The 16,660-nt window shown below is 49.0% G+C and overlaps 1 protein-coding gene across 3 annotated transcripts; it reads left to right on the top strand.

Annotated features, from left to right (window-relative positions):
• The first annotated feature begins 2,225 nt into the window (after nucleotides 1-2,225).
• On the top strand, nucleotides 2,226-16,408 carry ATRIP (ATR interacting protein). 3 transcript variants are annotated; one of them, XM_045778518.2, is made up of 14 exons: nucleotides 2,226-2,589; nucleotides 4,691-4,821; nucleotides 5,529-5,699; nucleotides 7,293-7,411; nucleotides 8,573-8,730; nucleotides 10,215-10,316; nucleotides 10,648-10,777; nucleotides 10,987-11,676; nucleotides 14,286-14,422; nucleotides 14,585-14,676; nucleotides 15,332-15,412; nucleotides 15,609-15,861; nucleotides 16,135-16,168; nucleotides 16,270-16,406. In XM_045778518.2, coding segments are annotated over exons 1-14 (2,346 nt in total). In that variant the 5' UTR covers nucleotides 2,226-2,342; the 3' UTR covers nucleotides 16,271-16,406. The 3 variants fall into 3 exon arrangements, with proteins under 3 accessions (XP_045634474.1, XP_045634471.1, XP_045634470.1); XM_045778515.2 differs by having other exon boundaries at nucleotides 16,132-16,168; XM_045778514.2 differs by lacking the exon at nucleotides 16,135-16,168 and having other exon boundaries at nucleotides 16,270-16,408.
• Nucleotides 16,409-16,660: the final 252 nt, after the last annotated feature.

Raw genomic sequence — 16,660 nt, 5'->3', positions numbered from 1 at the left:
AAGCTTACTCTGAAACACCAGGTCTGCATTTACACAAGGGATTCAGAAAGGTCCTTGCTAGGTTCCTGTGTCTTATATCCCACGTTCGACCCATCAGCAAAATTAAATCTGGCCTCTACATACTTCCTCCAGTATCACCCCCACACCCCGCCATTCTGACCTGAAATCCACCTGGATTGTTGCAATCTACATTTGTCTTCCTGCCCCCTACCCTTGCTCCCCTACTGTCTAACCTTCACTCAGGATGCAGTGTCCTTGCTAAACCACAAAGTTATACTTTGTCTCTTCTTGGCTCAGAATTCAGTGGCTTTATAGGGCAAAAGCGAGAGTCCCCATAATGACCAGTCAGGCCCTAAGGGATCTGGATGCCACTCCCTACCTTCTGATACCATTCATCCCCTTCATCTTGAGCCACAATGATCTATTACAAGCAAGCTGACTCACTGTTTTTATCAACTCTTCCTTCTGCCTGTTACTTCTGTATACTGGAGACTGCCTCCCTTCCTTTAGAAAGAATTCAAGCATCACAGTAGTGAGCTCTTCCCTTACCACTGTATATAAAGTGGTAGTCCCAGTTGTCTGTTACCCTTTTTCATTTTTTTCTCTTTATATTTGTTGATGATCACATTTGATTCCAGAGGAGTAAGCTGGAGGAGGCAGAGCCTAAACGCATATATATTGAAATAATTCAGAAGCACAAGTGTGGATTTCCCCTCCAAGCCCTTGATATCCCTGGAATTATGCTAATAATGCTAAGCTTTCTCTGATCATGTGTTTTCAAGAAGGGCTCTAGAACTAGTCAGATTTTGCTAAGTTGAAACTGGAATAGGTTATTATAGATGGAAGCCTGTTTTATGACTAAGGTACTTGACATTAATAGGGCCGGGGTGGGGAGCTCTTTGGTCCTCTCCTGGAAAGTTGCACAGCCAGCACACTTTGGACTTCTGGCATTCCCTGTGGGACTGAGAACAACTCCCAAGATCCAGTGCCAGCACACTGCCCTAAGAGTGGTCTACTGCTCATTTGGTGGAACCTAATCCTTCTTGACAACTGAAGTAAAATCCTATCTTTACAAGACCAGAGACCTGCAGCAATTAAGACTTAGGTGTTCAACGTTTGGACAGCTATCTGAGGGAACCTACTAGTTACCTCAAAAACTAAACTCAGGTATTCAAGACCTACACCCTGGTAACCATCTCCCTTTATTTACTGTTTCCACAAACATTCATAAGACACAAGCTAAGTTTGGCACTGAGTGTGCAAGGGTAGAGTCTTACCTCTGTTACTCTCTAACACCCTGTTCCTGCTAACTGTACTGCACGCTACTGCTGCCCAATAAAATCCTGTCAGGTGCCCAAGTCCTGCTCCTCTTTGAAGCCTGACTTCTCTCTGCCACGGATAACTCCTACCTGGCATTTGTGTGGCCTCCATGTCAGTGTTGTATCCTCATCTGAGTAGACTTGTATGCCAGTCTCCTTGCTAACTCGATAACTTCCACTCAACCTGGAGGACAGCCCAGGTGCCACTTTCAAGGGGACTTTCTTGACCTCCTGAGCCTCCTCATTCACTTATGACCTGCACTTGGGACAAAACCACTCGGGCGCTCTCAGAGAAATGAGTGAATGCCAACAGTCTAGACAGTTCCTACACTCTCCAACACAGGCACACCCTTCTCAGGATCACCCCCTCTCCGTAGAACTTTCTTCTCCAGACCTATCTCAAATGCACACACTCAAGACACTTATTGCTCTCAAAGACACCTCCTCACAAAAGCCGTATTCATACTCTTCGCTCAACCCCCCCTCTCCCAGATGCCTCCTCAAGAGGACCTCTGGGTATGTGAGAGGTGAGTCCGGCGGGGGGAAAAGAGCGAAGTCGCAGAGACCAAACCCCTGAGAGCTGCCTGTCACGATTCACAGGTGTACCTGTGAATGTCAGGACGGACTCCAGCGCGTCTGTGGGGAGGGCGCGCAGAGCCACCCGCGCTGTAAGGCTGGTAAGGCTCGGCCCCGCACCCTGGTGACGCGGATCGCCCAGCACACATCCCGCTGGAGACCCAGGAAACCCAGCCACTGATACCAGAGCGCCCGGCAGAGCTTGGGGGGGCGGGGGGGGGCGGGGGGGGCGGCACTGAGAAAAGCCCGCGCTCTGAGTAGCACGGCGACGCGTTCGGATTAGGTCATTCTTCCACGCCCGCCGACTGGCAGCCGATTGGTCCGTGGGCTCGGGGGCGTGGCCCTAGCGGCTGAGGCGAGCGGAGGCGCGTGGGCGGTTGGTCCAGCTCTCCGGCCTCGCGGCGACCGGGCCTTGCTCGGTGCCCTCGGAGACTGGCCGGCGGAGGCATGGCTGGAACCCCCGCGCCAGGCAGCAGGAGGCGGAGCGGGCTCCCGGCGCCTAGCCCTGGCCCTCCGCCCAGCACTGGGCATCCTCCGAGCAAGCGAGCCCGGGCCTTCCCCGCGGCCGCCGTCCCGGACCCCGAAGACCCCTTCGGCGCGCACGGGGATTTCACTGCCGACGACCTGGAGGAACTCGACACCCTCGCGTCGCAGGCCCTGAGCCAGTGCCCGGCCGCTCCTCGGGACGTGTGCAGTGAGTGCGCCTCGGGGCCTTTCCCCGGAGGGTGGTGCAGACCTCGCCAGACCTCCCTGATGGCTGTGGCTTCGGCACCCCACAGCGACCGCTGCCCCGGTGTCTTGCACCCACACTCCCCTGCTTAAAATATAGTAATGGCTTCATTTAAGTGGTTGTACTTCAAAAGGTCTTTTGATTTTGGGGAGAAATGTATCAAGAATGTCAAACAGCCGATTTGAAATAAGAAAATTAGGTTAACATTTTACTTTAGTTTATAAAGTTTGGGCCACGAAGTTCTTGGTTCTAAGCAAAGATCCATGGAACACGACCACCACCATCAGAACCATCATACCTACACATGGGGACCCATTCTTGTGACGGGTTTGGGAGGCTTTATATCTAATTAGTACCACTGCCCCCCCTTGGGCCGCATGAACATTAAAGGGGGCCTGGCCCAGGCAAGAGATGAAAGAGATTTATTCCTTTATACAACCAGTAAGTTGTACTAGGTGCCCAAAACCTTAGGAAACTGCAACATACTTAGCAATTAACAAAAGACCAAAAAAAAAAAACTTCCTTCAGGAGCTTACCTTCTAGCTAGGGAATATATGAAGTCTTGTGGGGCTCACAGAAAGAGAAAAGTTTTGAGGGCACCTTGCATCTCTACTTGGATATCTCACAGGCATCTGAAATCCCACACATTCACCTCCTGGACACCCAGTCATTCTGCAGTATTGCCAGCGTGGTACCTGGCAGAGCAGACATTCAGAAAATGTTCGTTAATGACTAAATATTCTGTATAGCCGTGACTAGTACCACTCTCCATCAGGTGGCACAAGGCAACAGTTCCCTTTCCTTGACCATACATCTAATTCCTTTCCAAATCCTGTAACTTTACCTTCTTAATCCATCTCTGGAATCCATCCTTTTCGCATCATCTCTACCATCTCCCTGATCTATGTTACAATCATTCCTTCCTCTGGACAGTAATCTGCTAAATTCTCCCCGCTCCCAGTCTTGACTCTGTATAAGTCAGACTTTACACCACGGCCAGAGTGATCTTTTCAGAACTCCTATCTGGCTGCATCTCAGATAAAAGTGAACATCCCTACTGAAGCCCTTTAATGACTTCCCACTGCCTCTAGTATAAAGATCAAAGTCCTGGGTTGCCTGGGTGCCTCAGCTGGTTAAGCCTCTGACTCTTGATTTCAGCTCGGGGCCATGAGATCGAGCCCTACATTAAGCTCCATGCTCACATTGAATCTGCTTGTTTCTCTCCCCCTGCTCCTCTCCCTACTTGTGCTCTCTCTCGCTCACTCTCTCAAATAAGTAAATAAGTAAAAAAAAATTTTTAAAAATCGAAGTTCTTAACATGGCCTGCGAGGCCAATATGACCTGGCCCTTCCCCACTCTCTGTGAGTTTGAGCCACACTGACCTTCCTTCATTTCTTGAATTCTCTCTGGTTCCTTACAATACATAAATTGCACATTGCTGTTTCTTGTACACAGTATTCTTTCCATGCATTCCCCCATTCCCCCTCTTCTGCTTAATTTCTTCTTGTTCTTTAGCTATCAGCTCAGTCATCACTTCCTTGGGAAGCCTTCCAATCATTCCAGTTGGATCAAATCCCCCTAGCATAGGCTTTCCTATATTCTCTTGTGCAGCTCTTGTCACAGTTGTAATTTTGCATTTGTGTGAATATTTTTTAATATCCCATAAGTTCCATGAATGTAGGGACTGGATGCATTGTGCTCACCACTGAACCTTTAGAGACTAGATTGTGCCAGGTGCTCAGTAGGTGTTGGTGTTGGTGTAGGTATTGGTGCTCAGTAAATACTATTGAATAATAGATCACCAACTTCTGACCAGTGAGGTCCCCACAACACCTTTTCAGCCTTTAGGTGAGACTCTTAAAATTGGGGGGTGGGGGAGTGACAGGATCTATTATTTCATAAGAATCATTTATGAGTTTGAATCATGTTCTTACTTTGGAAAATACCTATATTACTTACTAGATCTTTCTCTAATTTGCTTTCAAGAGTGATTCTTTTCAGCATTGACTGACAAAAGTGGGAAAATGTTGGATCCTGAAAAGTGTATGGGAACTGTTTTTTACAGATGTTCGTAAGGTCCCCAGATTAGATGGGATGTCAAAAACTCCCACAGGGAAAAACAGAGAATTTGTTCCAGTTAAAGATAATTTTGAATTAGAGGTACTTCAGGCACAATACAAAGAACTTAAAGAAAAGGTAAGTGACTTAACTTGGGGTTCTTATAACTAACTTACTCACTTATGCATGTGTCATAAAGCGTTGTATAATAAGATATTGTTATGTAAGATATGTAAAAGTTTTAAAACAAGAGTTCAGATTTAGCCCCACGAAATGGAGGAAGGCTGGGGAAAGAAAGCCAAAAAATTCAGACTGAAAGAAACGAAATCCTGGGATTCCTAACAACTAGGCAAGTAAGGAAACAGTGTACACCAGATCCAGAAAGAGATACAAACTTTCTGTCATAGAACTGAGACAAATTTATAGCATATGTCTTATATAGGGGCCACAACATCATAATGTTTCCTGTTTTCATTAGCAGTTTTACAGAAAAGCAGACATCCTTTATATGACCATCTGTAGGTCCTTAGGAAAACCAGGAACACAGTGTGAAATTTTGGATCTGTGAAGTGTGTGACCCAGGCTGTTTAATACTTGTAGAACCTACAGAATCTGTATGTGTGAATGACAGTGTCCTTAAGCTATCTTGTTGAATGTAAACTGTTCCACGAATGGGCCTAGCAGACCATGGTGACATCTAGTTGGTGTGGATATATTTGAAGACTCGTTGGTCTGTGGAACATGGTTTATATGTGCTTTCTCCATCTCCCCAGCTATATGTTGAAACAAGTACAAATATAACTTTCCCTTGTAAGCTTTTCACAAGATTGATTTGGGATTTACAGATGAAGGCAATGGAAGAAGAAGTCCTTATTAAAAATGGAGAAATAAAAATTTTGCGGGACTCACTGCATCAGACAGAATCCATTCTAGAGGAACAGAGAAGATCACATTTCCTTCTTGAGCAAGAGAAAACTCAAGCACTTGGTGACAAAGAAAAGGAATTTTCCAAAAAGGTGACCCAGAGCTTTTTAATTTTTTTTTCTTTTTCCGGCCATAAGCTTTGCCTGCTCACTGAGTTCTTTTAGAAGCAATGACCAAAGTGTCTATAAATCTTCCAGGAAGATTTCAACAGTTCTTTGCCTTAAATACTTCCTGCTATCAGTTAATTGCATATACTTTTCTTCTAGGCTCTGCATGTAGTTTGGAAAAGGACTTAGAAGAAACTGCTTTGCTTTGGTAGTTATGATAGTTGGTCTTGTCAGGAACAAATCAATAGCTTAGACTTTCCAGAAATAGGCTTAAGTAAGAGCTTTTTTGGCAGGTTAGAAACTCAATAGACCTAGCTTAGGCCAAAAAAAAATTGTATTGACTTCCATAACTAAGTCTGGGAAAAAACAGGTGTGGGGGCCTTGAATGATTCAAGCCTTGCCAGGACTTGTCTTTACTGTCTACTCTATAGACAGGCTCCATCCTTATGGTAAAGGATATGTTCTCCAGCAGCTCCTGGGCTCATATTTCATAGCTCCAGAGCAGACTGAATACTTGTCCCCCTCATCTCACAGCTCTAATTGGTCTGACCTGAGTCAGGTGCCTGTCCCTGACCCTATGACTGCAACCACAGAGATGATAGCTCCCATTTAAATCACACAGAGGTAGGGAAATGATTATTTCTCAGGGGAGGGAGATGCTGTTCCAGGAAGAAATTCTTAGGTATCCATACATAACGCCATTTTCCTTCAGCACTTTCAAGGCTTCAATCTCAAGGACATGGGTCTTATTCTGCCATTCATTCAGCAAGTCAGCGAACTGTGAAGAAGTACTAACCTGTGCCCAGCACTAACAGCAGTAGTTGTCTCTCCACATACACGATGGAAGAGCAAGGGAGTTTCAATCAGACAAACCAGAGTTTGAATCCAGGCTTTCTCACATACCAGTGGAGACCTCAGGGTAATAACTTAAGCTTTGTGACTCGTTTCCATTATCTGTTCCAGGAAATAACCAGAAGGGTTGCTGTAAGACTTAAAACAGCCCTGCACTTGCTAGGACAGGTGCTGTGACTGGTACTGTACTTGCTACGGAGTGTGCCGGGGGTAACAGCAGTTAACTGTTGGCTGTAGGCCGGAGCAGGTCTCCCCACGCTGCGTGGGGTTTTGGTAAAATTTCCAAATACTCTGCCTAGACTTTCAAGAAGACCTGGAATTGTGCACCACTCTGTTCATCAAAAGGTCGACATGTCACTGTGAGATAAGGCACCTTGCCAGGCTCCAGTCTGGGCAGTTCACATTCATCCTTCCTGTGTAATCCCCCCAACTGTGAAGACAGGTATTTGTGTTACAGATAAGCTAAAGTTTAGAAAGGCTGAGGAAGTGGTATTTGAACCCTCACAAACTACCTCTCAATAGTTCGAGTCAAATGTCTTTCTAGAATACCATGCTGGCTTTCCGGAAGAAGGCTAAAGCTTTATAGAAAGGACATTTGTGTCACAACAGACTTTCATATTCATTTCTCATGGTTTGTTTTCCTTTATGAACTTGAGAATTTGAAGCCCAGAGATAATTTTGCATGAATGATGGGGCCACCACGAGTATGTTGCTTTTGCCTTCCAGCTCCAGTCATTGCAGTCTGAACTCCAATTTAAAGATGCAGAGATGAATGAATTAAGGACAAAGCTTCAAAACAGTGAACGAGCAAATAAATTGGCTGCTCCCTCCATTCCCCATATCAGGTAATGATGGCACTGGAGGGAGAGCTGTTTTGCATGGTTTGTGGAAAGAATGATTAACAAGGTCAGGCTAGTCTTGAATGAAGGCCATTTAAACTTTGCCATTTGGACATAGATCCTCTTGTCTGAAGGCCTCGAAGTTGGTTTAGATGAGGCTTGAATGGTTTGGCGCATAACAGCGTAAAGGCCTCACACTCTAGAAGGGCTTCTTCTCTGTAGGACTCTATACTCAGGACTAAAAAAGGCTGGAAAGATGCTCTCCAAACTTTTGGGTGGCCCAGTCTTCATTTTTGTTTTCCCCAGTCTTCATTTTTATGTACTTTGTTTCAAATAACTGATTTTGCCCCAAGTATAAGCATATTTCAGTCCCAACTACTTGGAACATTTTTTTCTCATTTGCTGCCCTGGGACCTTTGTCCGGCAGTCCCCGCCTTTGCTGCAGATGTGATCAGCTTGTTAACAGTCTTGTCCTGCCCCCTGCCTGCCAGAGAAGTCTGGCACACTGTTGATACCAGCCTTGAAATTTGAACAGTATGGGTCAGAGTGTCTTTTTCTGGTATTGAACATTCTGCTGCCTTTGCTCATAATGGGCAGGGTATGAAATTGAACTCTTCTCGCCTTGCCTAGTCCAGGTAAGACAGGAGAGCAGGGGGTCCATCACCACCTTTCACACATCTCTGACAGAAGGGTCTTGGCATTGTCTGATGCGCTCAGAGGGTTAAGGCTGCTTTTCTCACACAAAGACCCTGGCCTGAAGAACTGGCTCGGTTTTCAAGTTGCAGGACACAACATGCCTTTTAATAGGCTCTCTTTCTATTGAAAATCTTTGAATTCAGCCCCTGGGGACCATTAAATAAGAGATTGTTCCACATTAAAAAGATATTTTGGTGGCATTGGAAATAGTAGTGGAATTATGGCCAATATTTTTGGGTGATTAGAAGAATATGGAAATGAAAGAGGTTTTCAACAATTTGGATCAAAATTCCTTGCATTTTGCTCTGCTATCCTGACAAAGGATGACAAATATGTAATAGATAAAACCTTTGGTCAAAGCACCTAGACACAAAGAGTTTAACACCTGAACAAGTTAGAAGTTTTATAACCAGGTATTTTAAGTGGTTTTAGCAGAATCATTACTTTGCTTTCATAGTTAACTTTTTCCAGTCCTAGGAAAAGCCCTTCTGTGGCTATAAAGCCAGAAGCATGTTCTCCACAATTTGGAAAACCATCTTTCCCTACAAAGGAGTCTTTTAGTGCTAACACGTCCCTTCCCCACCCCTTCCAGACAGAGCCAGGATACAAGTCTCTGGTGGGCAGAGAGGGTAAGTCAGTCTGTCTCTCATCAATTGCTGTGTAACCAATTATTCAAACTTGTGGCTTAAAACAACAACGAGTATTTCTCCTGGTTCTATGGGACGACAGTGCTGACAGAACACAGTGAGGATGGTTTTTCTCTGTGGCGACTGGAATCACTGAAGGCTTGTCTGGGGCTGAAGATCTATTTCAAAGTGGCTCACTCACATGACTGGCAGCGGAGTTCTCCACATGTGGGCCTCTCTACAGAGCTACTTGGGTGACCTCATAACCTGGGGGACGGCTTCTTCTAGATCTAACAAACATAGAGAGCTAGTGGAAGCCAGCCCTTTTACGGCCTAGCCTCAGAAGTCCCATAGCATCACTTCTGCCACATTCTGTTTATTAGAAGCCATGTTCAAGGGGAAGGAAACTAGGCTGCACCTTTTGAGGAGAAGTGTGTCTAGAGTCTGCAGGCATATTTTAAAATGTCCCCAGTCAACATCCATTGACATGCCAGAAACACAGCTAGTGTACAGAAACTCGTGTTCCTTTCAGCCTTGAGTTTGTACCGCTCGGTCCAGGCTGAGGGGGTGCTACTGCTTTCTAGAGGGACACAGTCTAGCATTGGTAGGTTTTCACTCTGAGAATGTGCTGTGTCAATTTATCTTACAATTCTGATACATCGCCCCTTTCCTACCACCATCAACCCTTTAAGCCATTGGCTATCACGCCACCTCTGAGAGTCTCAACCATTCACATTTTCAGCATCTGGCAGCTACAGGATCAGTACAGGATAGTGTCAGGAGCAGGCAGTGCAGCCCACCAGCCTGGCAGGAGTCCCAGTCACACTACTTACTGGCTTGTGTAATGCAGGCAAGCAAGTCCCTTAACTCCTGTGCTTCTCTTTTCCTATATGTAAAATAGAGCTAGTGATAACACTTCCTCTTAGGGTTGCTCTGAGGAACAAATGAGCTAACATGGGTAAAGCTCTTAGAACAGAGTCCATCTGGCACATAATAAGCACCATAAAAGTGTTAGTGATTGCTGGTTTTATGTTATATGGCCTCATTTTAAAGTGGAGCAAAAAACTTTCCTCTCCTCTCCTCTCCTCTCCTCTCCTCTCCTCTCCTCTCCTCTCCTCTCCTCTCTCCTCTCTCCTCTCTCCTCTCTCCTCTCTCCTCTCCTCTCCTTTCTTCTCCTCTCCTCGTATGAGTTCCTGTTTGCCACGAGGAAGGCAAAAATGTGAGGGTTCTTGAGTTGCTCTGGCTCTCATTTTAATCCAAAGTTGAGGAGATGGCTCGGTCCCTATTTGAAACTCATTATGGGGCGCCTTGCTGGCCCAGTCCATAGAGCATGCAACTCTTGATCTCAGAGTCATGAGATTGAGCCCCACATTGAGGGTAGAGTTTACTTTAAAAAAAAAAAAAAAAAAAGTTAAAAACTCGTACGTTCAAGAGTTTCTGATATGCCTGTGCTTTTGTGCTCAAGTTTTGATTCACATTTTATCTAGTTGTAGAGAATAAGAGCCACAATCTGGGAGGCGACCCCATAAAGCAAGAAGAATCCCAGAAAAGTCTTATTGACAGCTGGATGCAGAGATCGAACACTCAAGGTACCAGAACACCCGCTCCTCAGGCAGGAGGCCTGCCCAGCTCCGTTGTCCTCTGCGGTGCTGCAGTAGAATTGTCTCTGAGAACCAGCATCCCAGGCAGTCCTTCAGAGGGTCCGGGGGAGTGGTAGTCTGTGACTTAAGCAGAAGACTGTAAAATAGAAGGGGCCAAAGCAGGTACGTCCCAGAGCCCTCAGCACCCACAGGGATCTCAGTGGGGCTTAAGGGCAATTTGGAGGATAGTTAACATCCAAGGAACCCTCACTTTTCCTTCTGAAGCCTTAGAAAAGGCCTCCTTTGTCAGAACCTTCTAGAACCACCTTGTCTTCTGCAGGTTCCATTTTGATAAACCTTCTCCTGAAGCAGCCTTTGATCCCAGGGTCATCCCTAGGTCTGTGCCACCTCCTGAGCAGTTGTTCTGAGGCTCCTACCAGCACCCAGCTGCAGCCACCAGGGTTTGGCAGGTAAGCCTCAGACACTTAAAAAGCTTGTTTAGGAAGGACTTCCCAGGAAGCAAGTCCCTTTCTGGTCCTGGCCAGCCTGGGAGGTCTGTGTGCCCCAGGGGGAGGGGAGTCATTTTGGGAAACTAGAGAATTTGGCAGGCAGGTTGTTTGGGGCCCTTGACCTTGTCTCCATCTCATACTTGTGTGTTTTCTTTTGTATTTGCTGCTAGTACCTTGACTGCGATTTCAAGCCTGAGGACCACAGGTTCTCGTGATGGGTCATTTCCCCTCTTGGCCCTGAGAGAAGTACAGAACCTGGCACTCACTGGATTGAATCTGGTTGCCAGGGATGAAGGCTCGTGTGATGGAGACGCAGCAGAGGGAGGCAGAAGGGCCTTCCCACTCTGCCAGCTTCCTGGAGCTGTGCATCTCCTCCCCCTGGTACAGTTCTTTATTGGCTTACACTGCCAGGCTCTGCAAGATTTGGCAGCAGCCAAGAGAAGTGGAGCGCCTGGGGACTCACCGACACGTTCCTCCTGCGTGAGCTCTGGGGGAGAGGCCAGCCTCGAGGACTCACTTTGCAACCTGGAAGGCTTCTCTGTGGCATCCCTTAGTGTTCTTCAGCACCTGGTGTGCCACAGCGGAGCGGTCGTCCACCTATTACTGTCAGATGCAGGGGTGGATCCCACTGCTAGGGAAGGAAGCCAGAGCCTGGTTCACAGACAAGATCATGGGGATGTGTCCTCAGCCCCAAGGGGGCTTGCCAGTGACCAAGGCCAGCATCCACTACTGAAGATGCTTCTTCACCTGTTGACTTTCTCTTCTTCAGCAACAGGTCACCTTCAAGCCAGTGTCCTGAGCCAGTGTCTTAAGATTTTGGTGAAATTAGCTGAAAATGCTTCCTTTGATCTCCTGCCCAGGTATAACACAGCATGGGAGTCATGATTCTTTGTAGGTCTTACCTGACCTCTCGAGGTCTATCCCATGGCCCGTATACTTTGCCCACATCTTGACCTAATCTATACTTCTCAGCGCTAAGCCTTGGTTTTACGTTCTGAGGCTTCGTTCAGGGAGTTCTGAAGTGATGGAAAATGGGGCCAGGTGTTAGGAGAACCAAGGAAGTGATTTCTTTGGCTTAATTCTACCTGTGTACAGCAGGTAAGCAAAAGACACATGTGATGAAAGAAGGCTTTTAGCTACTATGGGAAAGCATCCTGTCCCCAGGACAGACAAAGGCTGAACCAAGAGCCTTGAACCTGGGCCATGGATCAGGTGAAGACTGCGTATCACACCACATTTTAAGTTTGGTGGGATTCCCTAAGGAAGCAGAGGGCGTGGGGTAGGTCTGCAGCCCATAAGCTGACTTTACTGGGAATCTGCCCATCATCATTGTGCCCCACTCTGGCACAAGCCATAGCTTACCTGCTCCTCTTATTAATGTTTGTGGGAAGTGGTTGTATAGTGAACCTAGCTTGTGAACACTGTAGTCATAAATTCCTAACTTGGGATTCCAGAGCCTTAAGACTGGGAGGAACTATGAACACCATGCAGCTCATCCCCTTATCCAGTAAGCCTGTCTCCCCCTCAGCACGCCACCAAGAAGCCAGTTCCTTTTTGGAGTAACTTCAGTGGCTGCACTACCTTAAGCTTTTAGTCTCTGAGCTTAGCATACTTGTTTCCTAAAAACGCTTCGGGATCCTGGTTTCCATTTGAGGATATTCTAGCTGGTCTGGTCCATCCTAAAGGTAGTCCTCAGAGCTGGACACTACTGTAGTGTAGTGTGGGCAGCATGGTAGGTTCAGAACCATCACCCACGTGTCTGGCACAGACCTAGCTCGTAGTGGCTGGTTGCTTGTTTATAAATATTGAATGAATTCCAGGAACCCCTTTTTACCAGTCCTCTTGGTAGATATACCATCATTCCATTCCTATCGAGCTTGTCCACAAGGACATGAAAAAACAGCTAGTTAGGGGATGCTTACTACAGGCCAGACAGATGCCTTCCATTCACGAGCTCATGTGACACCCTCGGAGCCCCGCATCCCCACACCTAGCATGGAGCCTGGCACGCTCTAAGCACAGTATTTGTTACGTGACTATGAAGAGAGCATGATGGGCAAGTTTCAGGCCAGTCTCCTTGACTTGCCCTTAATCACGGTCCGACACCACCTCCCACTTGGTGCTTCTCTCCAGAATCCCTACATCCTTGCATGCTGAGCCCCACTAGCACACAGCTTCCTGTTCACCTTGGAGTGAAAGCGAAGGACACGTGCCACCAAGGCTGTAACACAGTGTGTGGTGCAACCCAAGTAGCTGGGCAGACAGTGGTCTCAAAGGGCACCTTTGCCCACCGGGCTTGAGGGCAAGTCATCGCCTCAGACCCATGTCTTCCTACCATATCTGGTGCAGCCATAGGTCACTCCTGGTTACTGGGTCATTCCTGGGTACTGGGATGGCAGCGACTTTTGAGCAAAGAGGTCTCATCCCCAGCTTCAAACAGAACAGCAGGACTATTCTCTTCTTGTATGTTTGGGGGCTCTGAAAAAAATTTTTAAAAGAAGGCTGATGCTATCCAAAATAATTTGGAAACCACTGTGTCATATATAAAATGGATTTTTCTTGCAGATAGTTGCAGGGACTTTACACGAGGACTAGAGACCACTTCTAACCTAATGATGAAATTGAGTAAAAACCAGGTTAAATCCCGGTTTCCCACAAAGTTCCATACACCCTGGCGACTGAAAACATGCAGCTTATCCACCATACAGGATTTGCTCTAAAATGATTTCACCCCAAATAGTGAGAACTTGCTTCCCAAGGGCATACTGAGGACTATTCTTAAGCCCCGATGGTGTGTGCTGAGACCTGCAGGTGCATGAAGGGGGACACGAAGAAGTGCCCCTCTGCCCACCCACAAGGTTGTGTGGGGTTGAGCAAATGGCGGTTGTCTTGGGACTTAGTTCCTTAGTTCCCTGTGCCCGTGAGACCTGGGCTAGAGTGTGCCCAGAGCCCCTTAACTCGTGCACGCTCCAAGGGGGCACCTGCTCCTATCTGGTGACAGAGGAGCTGGTGTTTCCGAAAATGGTCTGCTCAGCAAGTGGTCTCATAAAATCCAACCCTAGCCAAGTCCACATTTGTCACTTCTAGAGCCTGGCCAGCCCTCGGGGAGTGGGCCCTTAACATTCTCTCACACCCAAGTCAAGATCTGCCTCCCTATTTGGGAGCAGGGTGGAAGCCAGGCACGCCAGGTCCAGGGAGGCAGCCCCCATTTACAGGTAGTGCTGTGCCTGGTAAGGGCCTGTCCTCTCTAAGCCATAGCAATATCGTGGTGGAGGGTAGTACCCACTCGCTCACAGGAAGCGGATGTCCTAGCAAGTAGGGTGGTCAGCCAGCATTTGAACCCGGGTCTGACCCACAGCTCCTCCTTGTACCGTCTGCTCCAAACGTCCTGTTCCCTCCAGTGAAAAGCGAAGGTGAGCTGTGGGATTGGGTTACCAGTACCCCATCTCTCTGGGCCCCTGTGCTGTAGGTTCCAGTGTGTGTTCCGGGTGCTGCCACAGTGCCTCCGCCCCGAGAGCCCCTTGCCCAGTGTGCTGCTGACTGTGGAGCTCCTCTCCCTCCTGGCGGACCACGAGAAACTGGCGCCGCAGCTCTGCTCCCGCTCAGGTAAAGCAGAGCAGGGAGGGGGCGGTTGGGCTGCTCCCGCAGGCTGGAAGCGAGGGTGGTGGCAGGGACAGGTTGGAGGCCTCCTGCGGGTTTCTGCAGCTTGTGCCCTGGGCTCTGGGTAAGAAGGGGGACCCTGAGTGAGAGGCGGGGCATTCTTTGCAGAAGGCTGTCCCCTCCTGCTGCTGTACACGTACATCACATCAAGGCCTGACGAAGTGGCCTCGGACGCACAGTGGCTTCAGCTAGAACAAGAGGTAAACTCCAGGGCCCCTTCTGTGAACTGCCCACCACCCCACCCCACCTCAGGGCCACTGTTCCTCCTCCTGGGGAGCACGGAGTTTTCAGTCATTTGGTAACAAGAGTTTACCTAGCTGCTAACAAGGGGAACTCCGTTTGGGGGCGCCACACTACACAGAGGCAATACAGGTGGACCCCAGGGTGTCCTGGAACTTGGCAGAGTTACCTGATAACTGCTCCCACCCTGGCTGTAGGGCCCGGAGGCAGGTGGGTCGCTGGTGAGACACAGGTGTTGGTGCTGAGTCTAGCCTGGGAAGGCCCCACAAGACCCATTTCTTGGACCCCATTATATAGACACGCAGTTGCTAAGGCAACTGGAGCACTTGCAGGAGAAGGCTTAGAAAGCCCTCACTGTGGGGCGCCTGGGTGGCATAGCAGTTGGGCGTCTGCCTTCGGCTCAGGGCGTGATCCCGGCGTTCTGGGATCGAGCCCCACATGAGGCTCCTCCGCTATGAGCCTGCTTCTTCCTCTCCCACTCCCCCTGCTTGTGTTCCCTCTCTCGCTGGCTGTCTCTATCTGTCAAATAAATAAATAAAATCTTAAAAAAAAAAAAGCCCTCACTGTGATCAGGTCTCATTCTGCCATAGATGGAACAGTCTGTTCTTGTTCTAGGCCGTGTGGCTCCTGGCTAAGCTTGGTGTGCAGAGCCCCTCCTCCCCAGTCACTGGCTCTAACTGCCAGTGCAACGTGGAGGTGAGTGCACGCGGCAGCTCTGTCGGGGGGTGAGGCGACCCTGTGCAAGGACCCCCTGCTCCTTCTAACCCTCGTGCCACCCCTCAGAACCCTCCTCACCTGCACCTGGGGTGGCTAGGAAGGGTACTGCCCAGCTGTGCCAGTTGGCGGAGTGCAGGAGCCCTGAGACCCGGCCTCAGCCTTTGCCCTCCCCCAGGTGGTCAGAGCACTCACGGTGGTGCTGCACAGACAGTGGCTGACAGTGCGGAGGGCCGGGCGGCCCCCAGGGACGGAGCGGCAGAAGCGGACGGTGCGGTGTCTGCGGGACACGGTGTTACTGCTGCACGGCCTGTCCCAGAAGGACAAGCTCTTCACTGTACACTGCGTGGAGGTCCTGCATCAGTATGACCAGGTGATGCCAGGGGTCAGCATGCTGATTCGAGGGCTTCCTGACGTGGCCGACTGTGAAGGTGAGCCGGCAGGAGGACCCCTCCCTGTCCAACCCACGTTCAGGGTTTCCCTGAAGTTCACGGACAGGTCAGACTTCCTGGCCTTAAGTCAGCAGTCTTCCGTCCACGGAGCCTTTGCTGGCACTGGGGTCCCACTTGCCTTACTGCTCTGGTTCTGCTCTGAGCATAGCAGACTGCCTTTTGCTTGTATCTGTTGAGTTGGCCTGGCAGAGCCACAGTTTTTCCAGAAACATCCCTGTCTGAATTGCCTTTGTATCACTTTGCTTGCAGTAGCTGAGGGAGCAAGGCCTGGGCGTGGAAGGGACTGGTTAGTTCCTGCGGGCGTGGGGGAGGGGCGGTGGGTCTTCCCCCACCCCTGTGCCCAGCACCTCCAGGCCTTCACCTTAGAACCCTCTCCTCTTCGCTCAGAGGCAGCCCTGGATGACCTCTGTGCCGCTGAAACGGATGTGGATGACCCTGAGATGGACTGCAGCGGAGGCCAGTGAGCACGGCTCCACGGTGGCTCCGGAACCACTACTTTCCCACCGCAGCAACTGATTAAAAGCAGTGAAGGGCTGTTTGAGAACATGCCAGGCTTGTGATGTTTCCTGAGTCTGATCTGTGGCGGCTGAGTGGGAGGGATGGAGCAGGAGCCAGGCCCAGGGAAGGCTGGGATCCTTCCTGTCCCTGGCTGGAGTGGAGACCCTGTCCCCATGGTAACGAATCTGCCCCGAGGAAGGAGCCTGGCCCTGCCCAGCTGGTGGAATTGTCCTGAGTCATCGCTTTGGGCTGAGGCCATGGGAAGAAACCATTGTGTGGC

The sequence above is a fragment of the Ursus americanus genome, chromosome 14 (genome assembly GCF_024610735.1).
Source record: "Ursus americanus isolate L20-20 chromosome 14, mUrsAme1.1.p, whole genome shotgun sequence".
NCBI lineage: Eukaryota > Metazoa > Chordata > Mammalia > Carnivora > Ursidae > Ursus > Ursus americanus.
The sequence above is the reverse complement of the archived record's forward strand: the minus strand, read 5'-3'. Positions and strand labels throughout refer to the sequence as shown.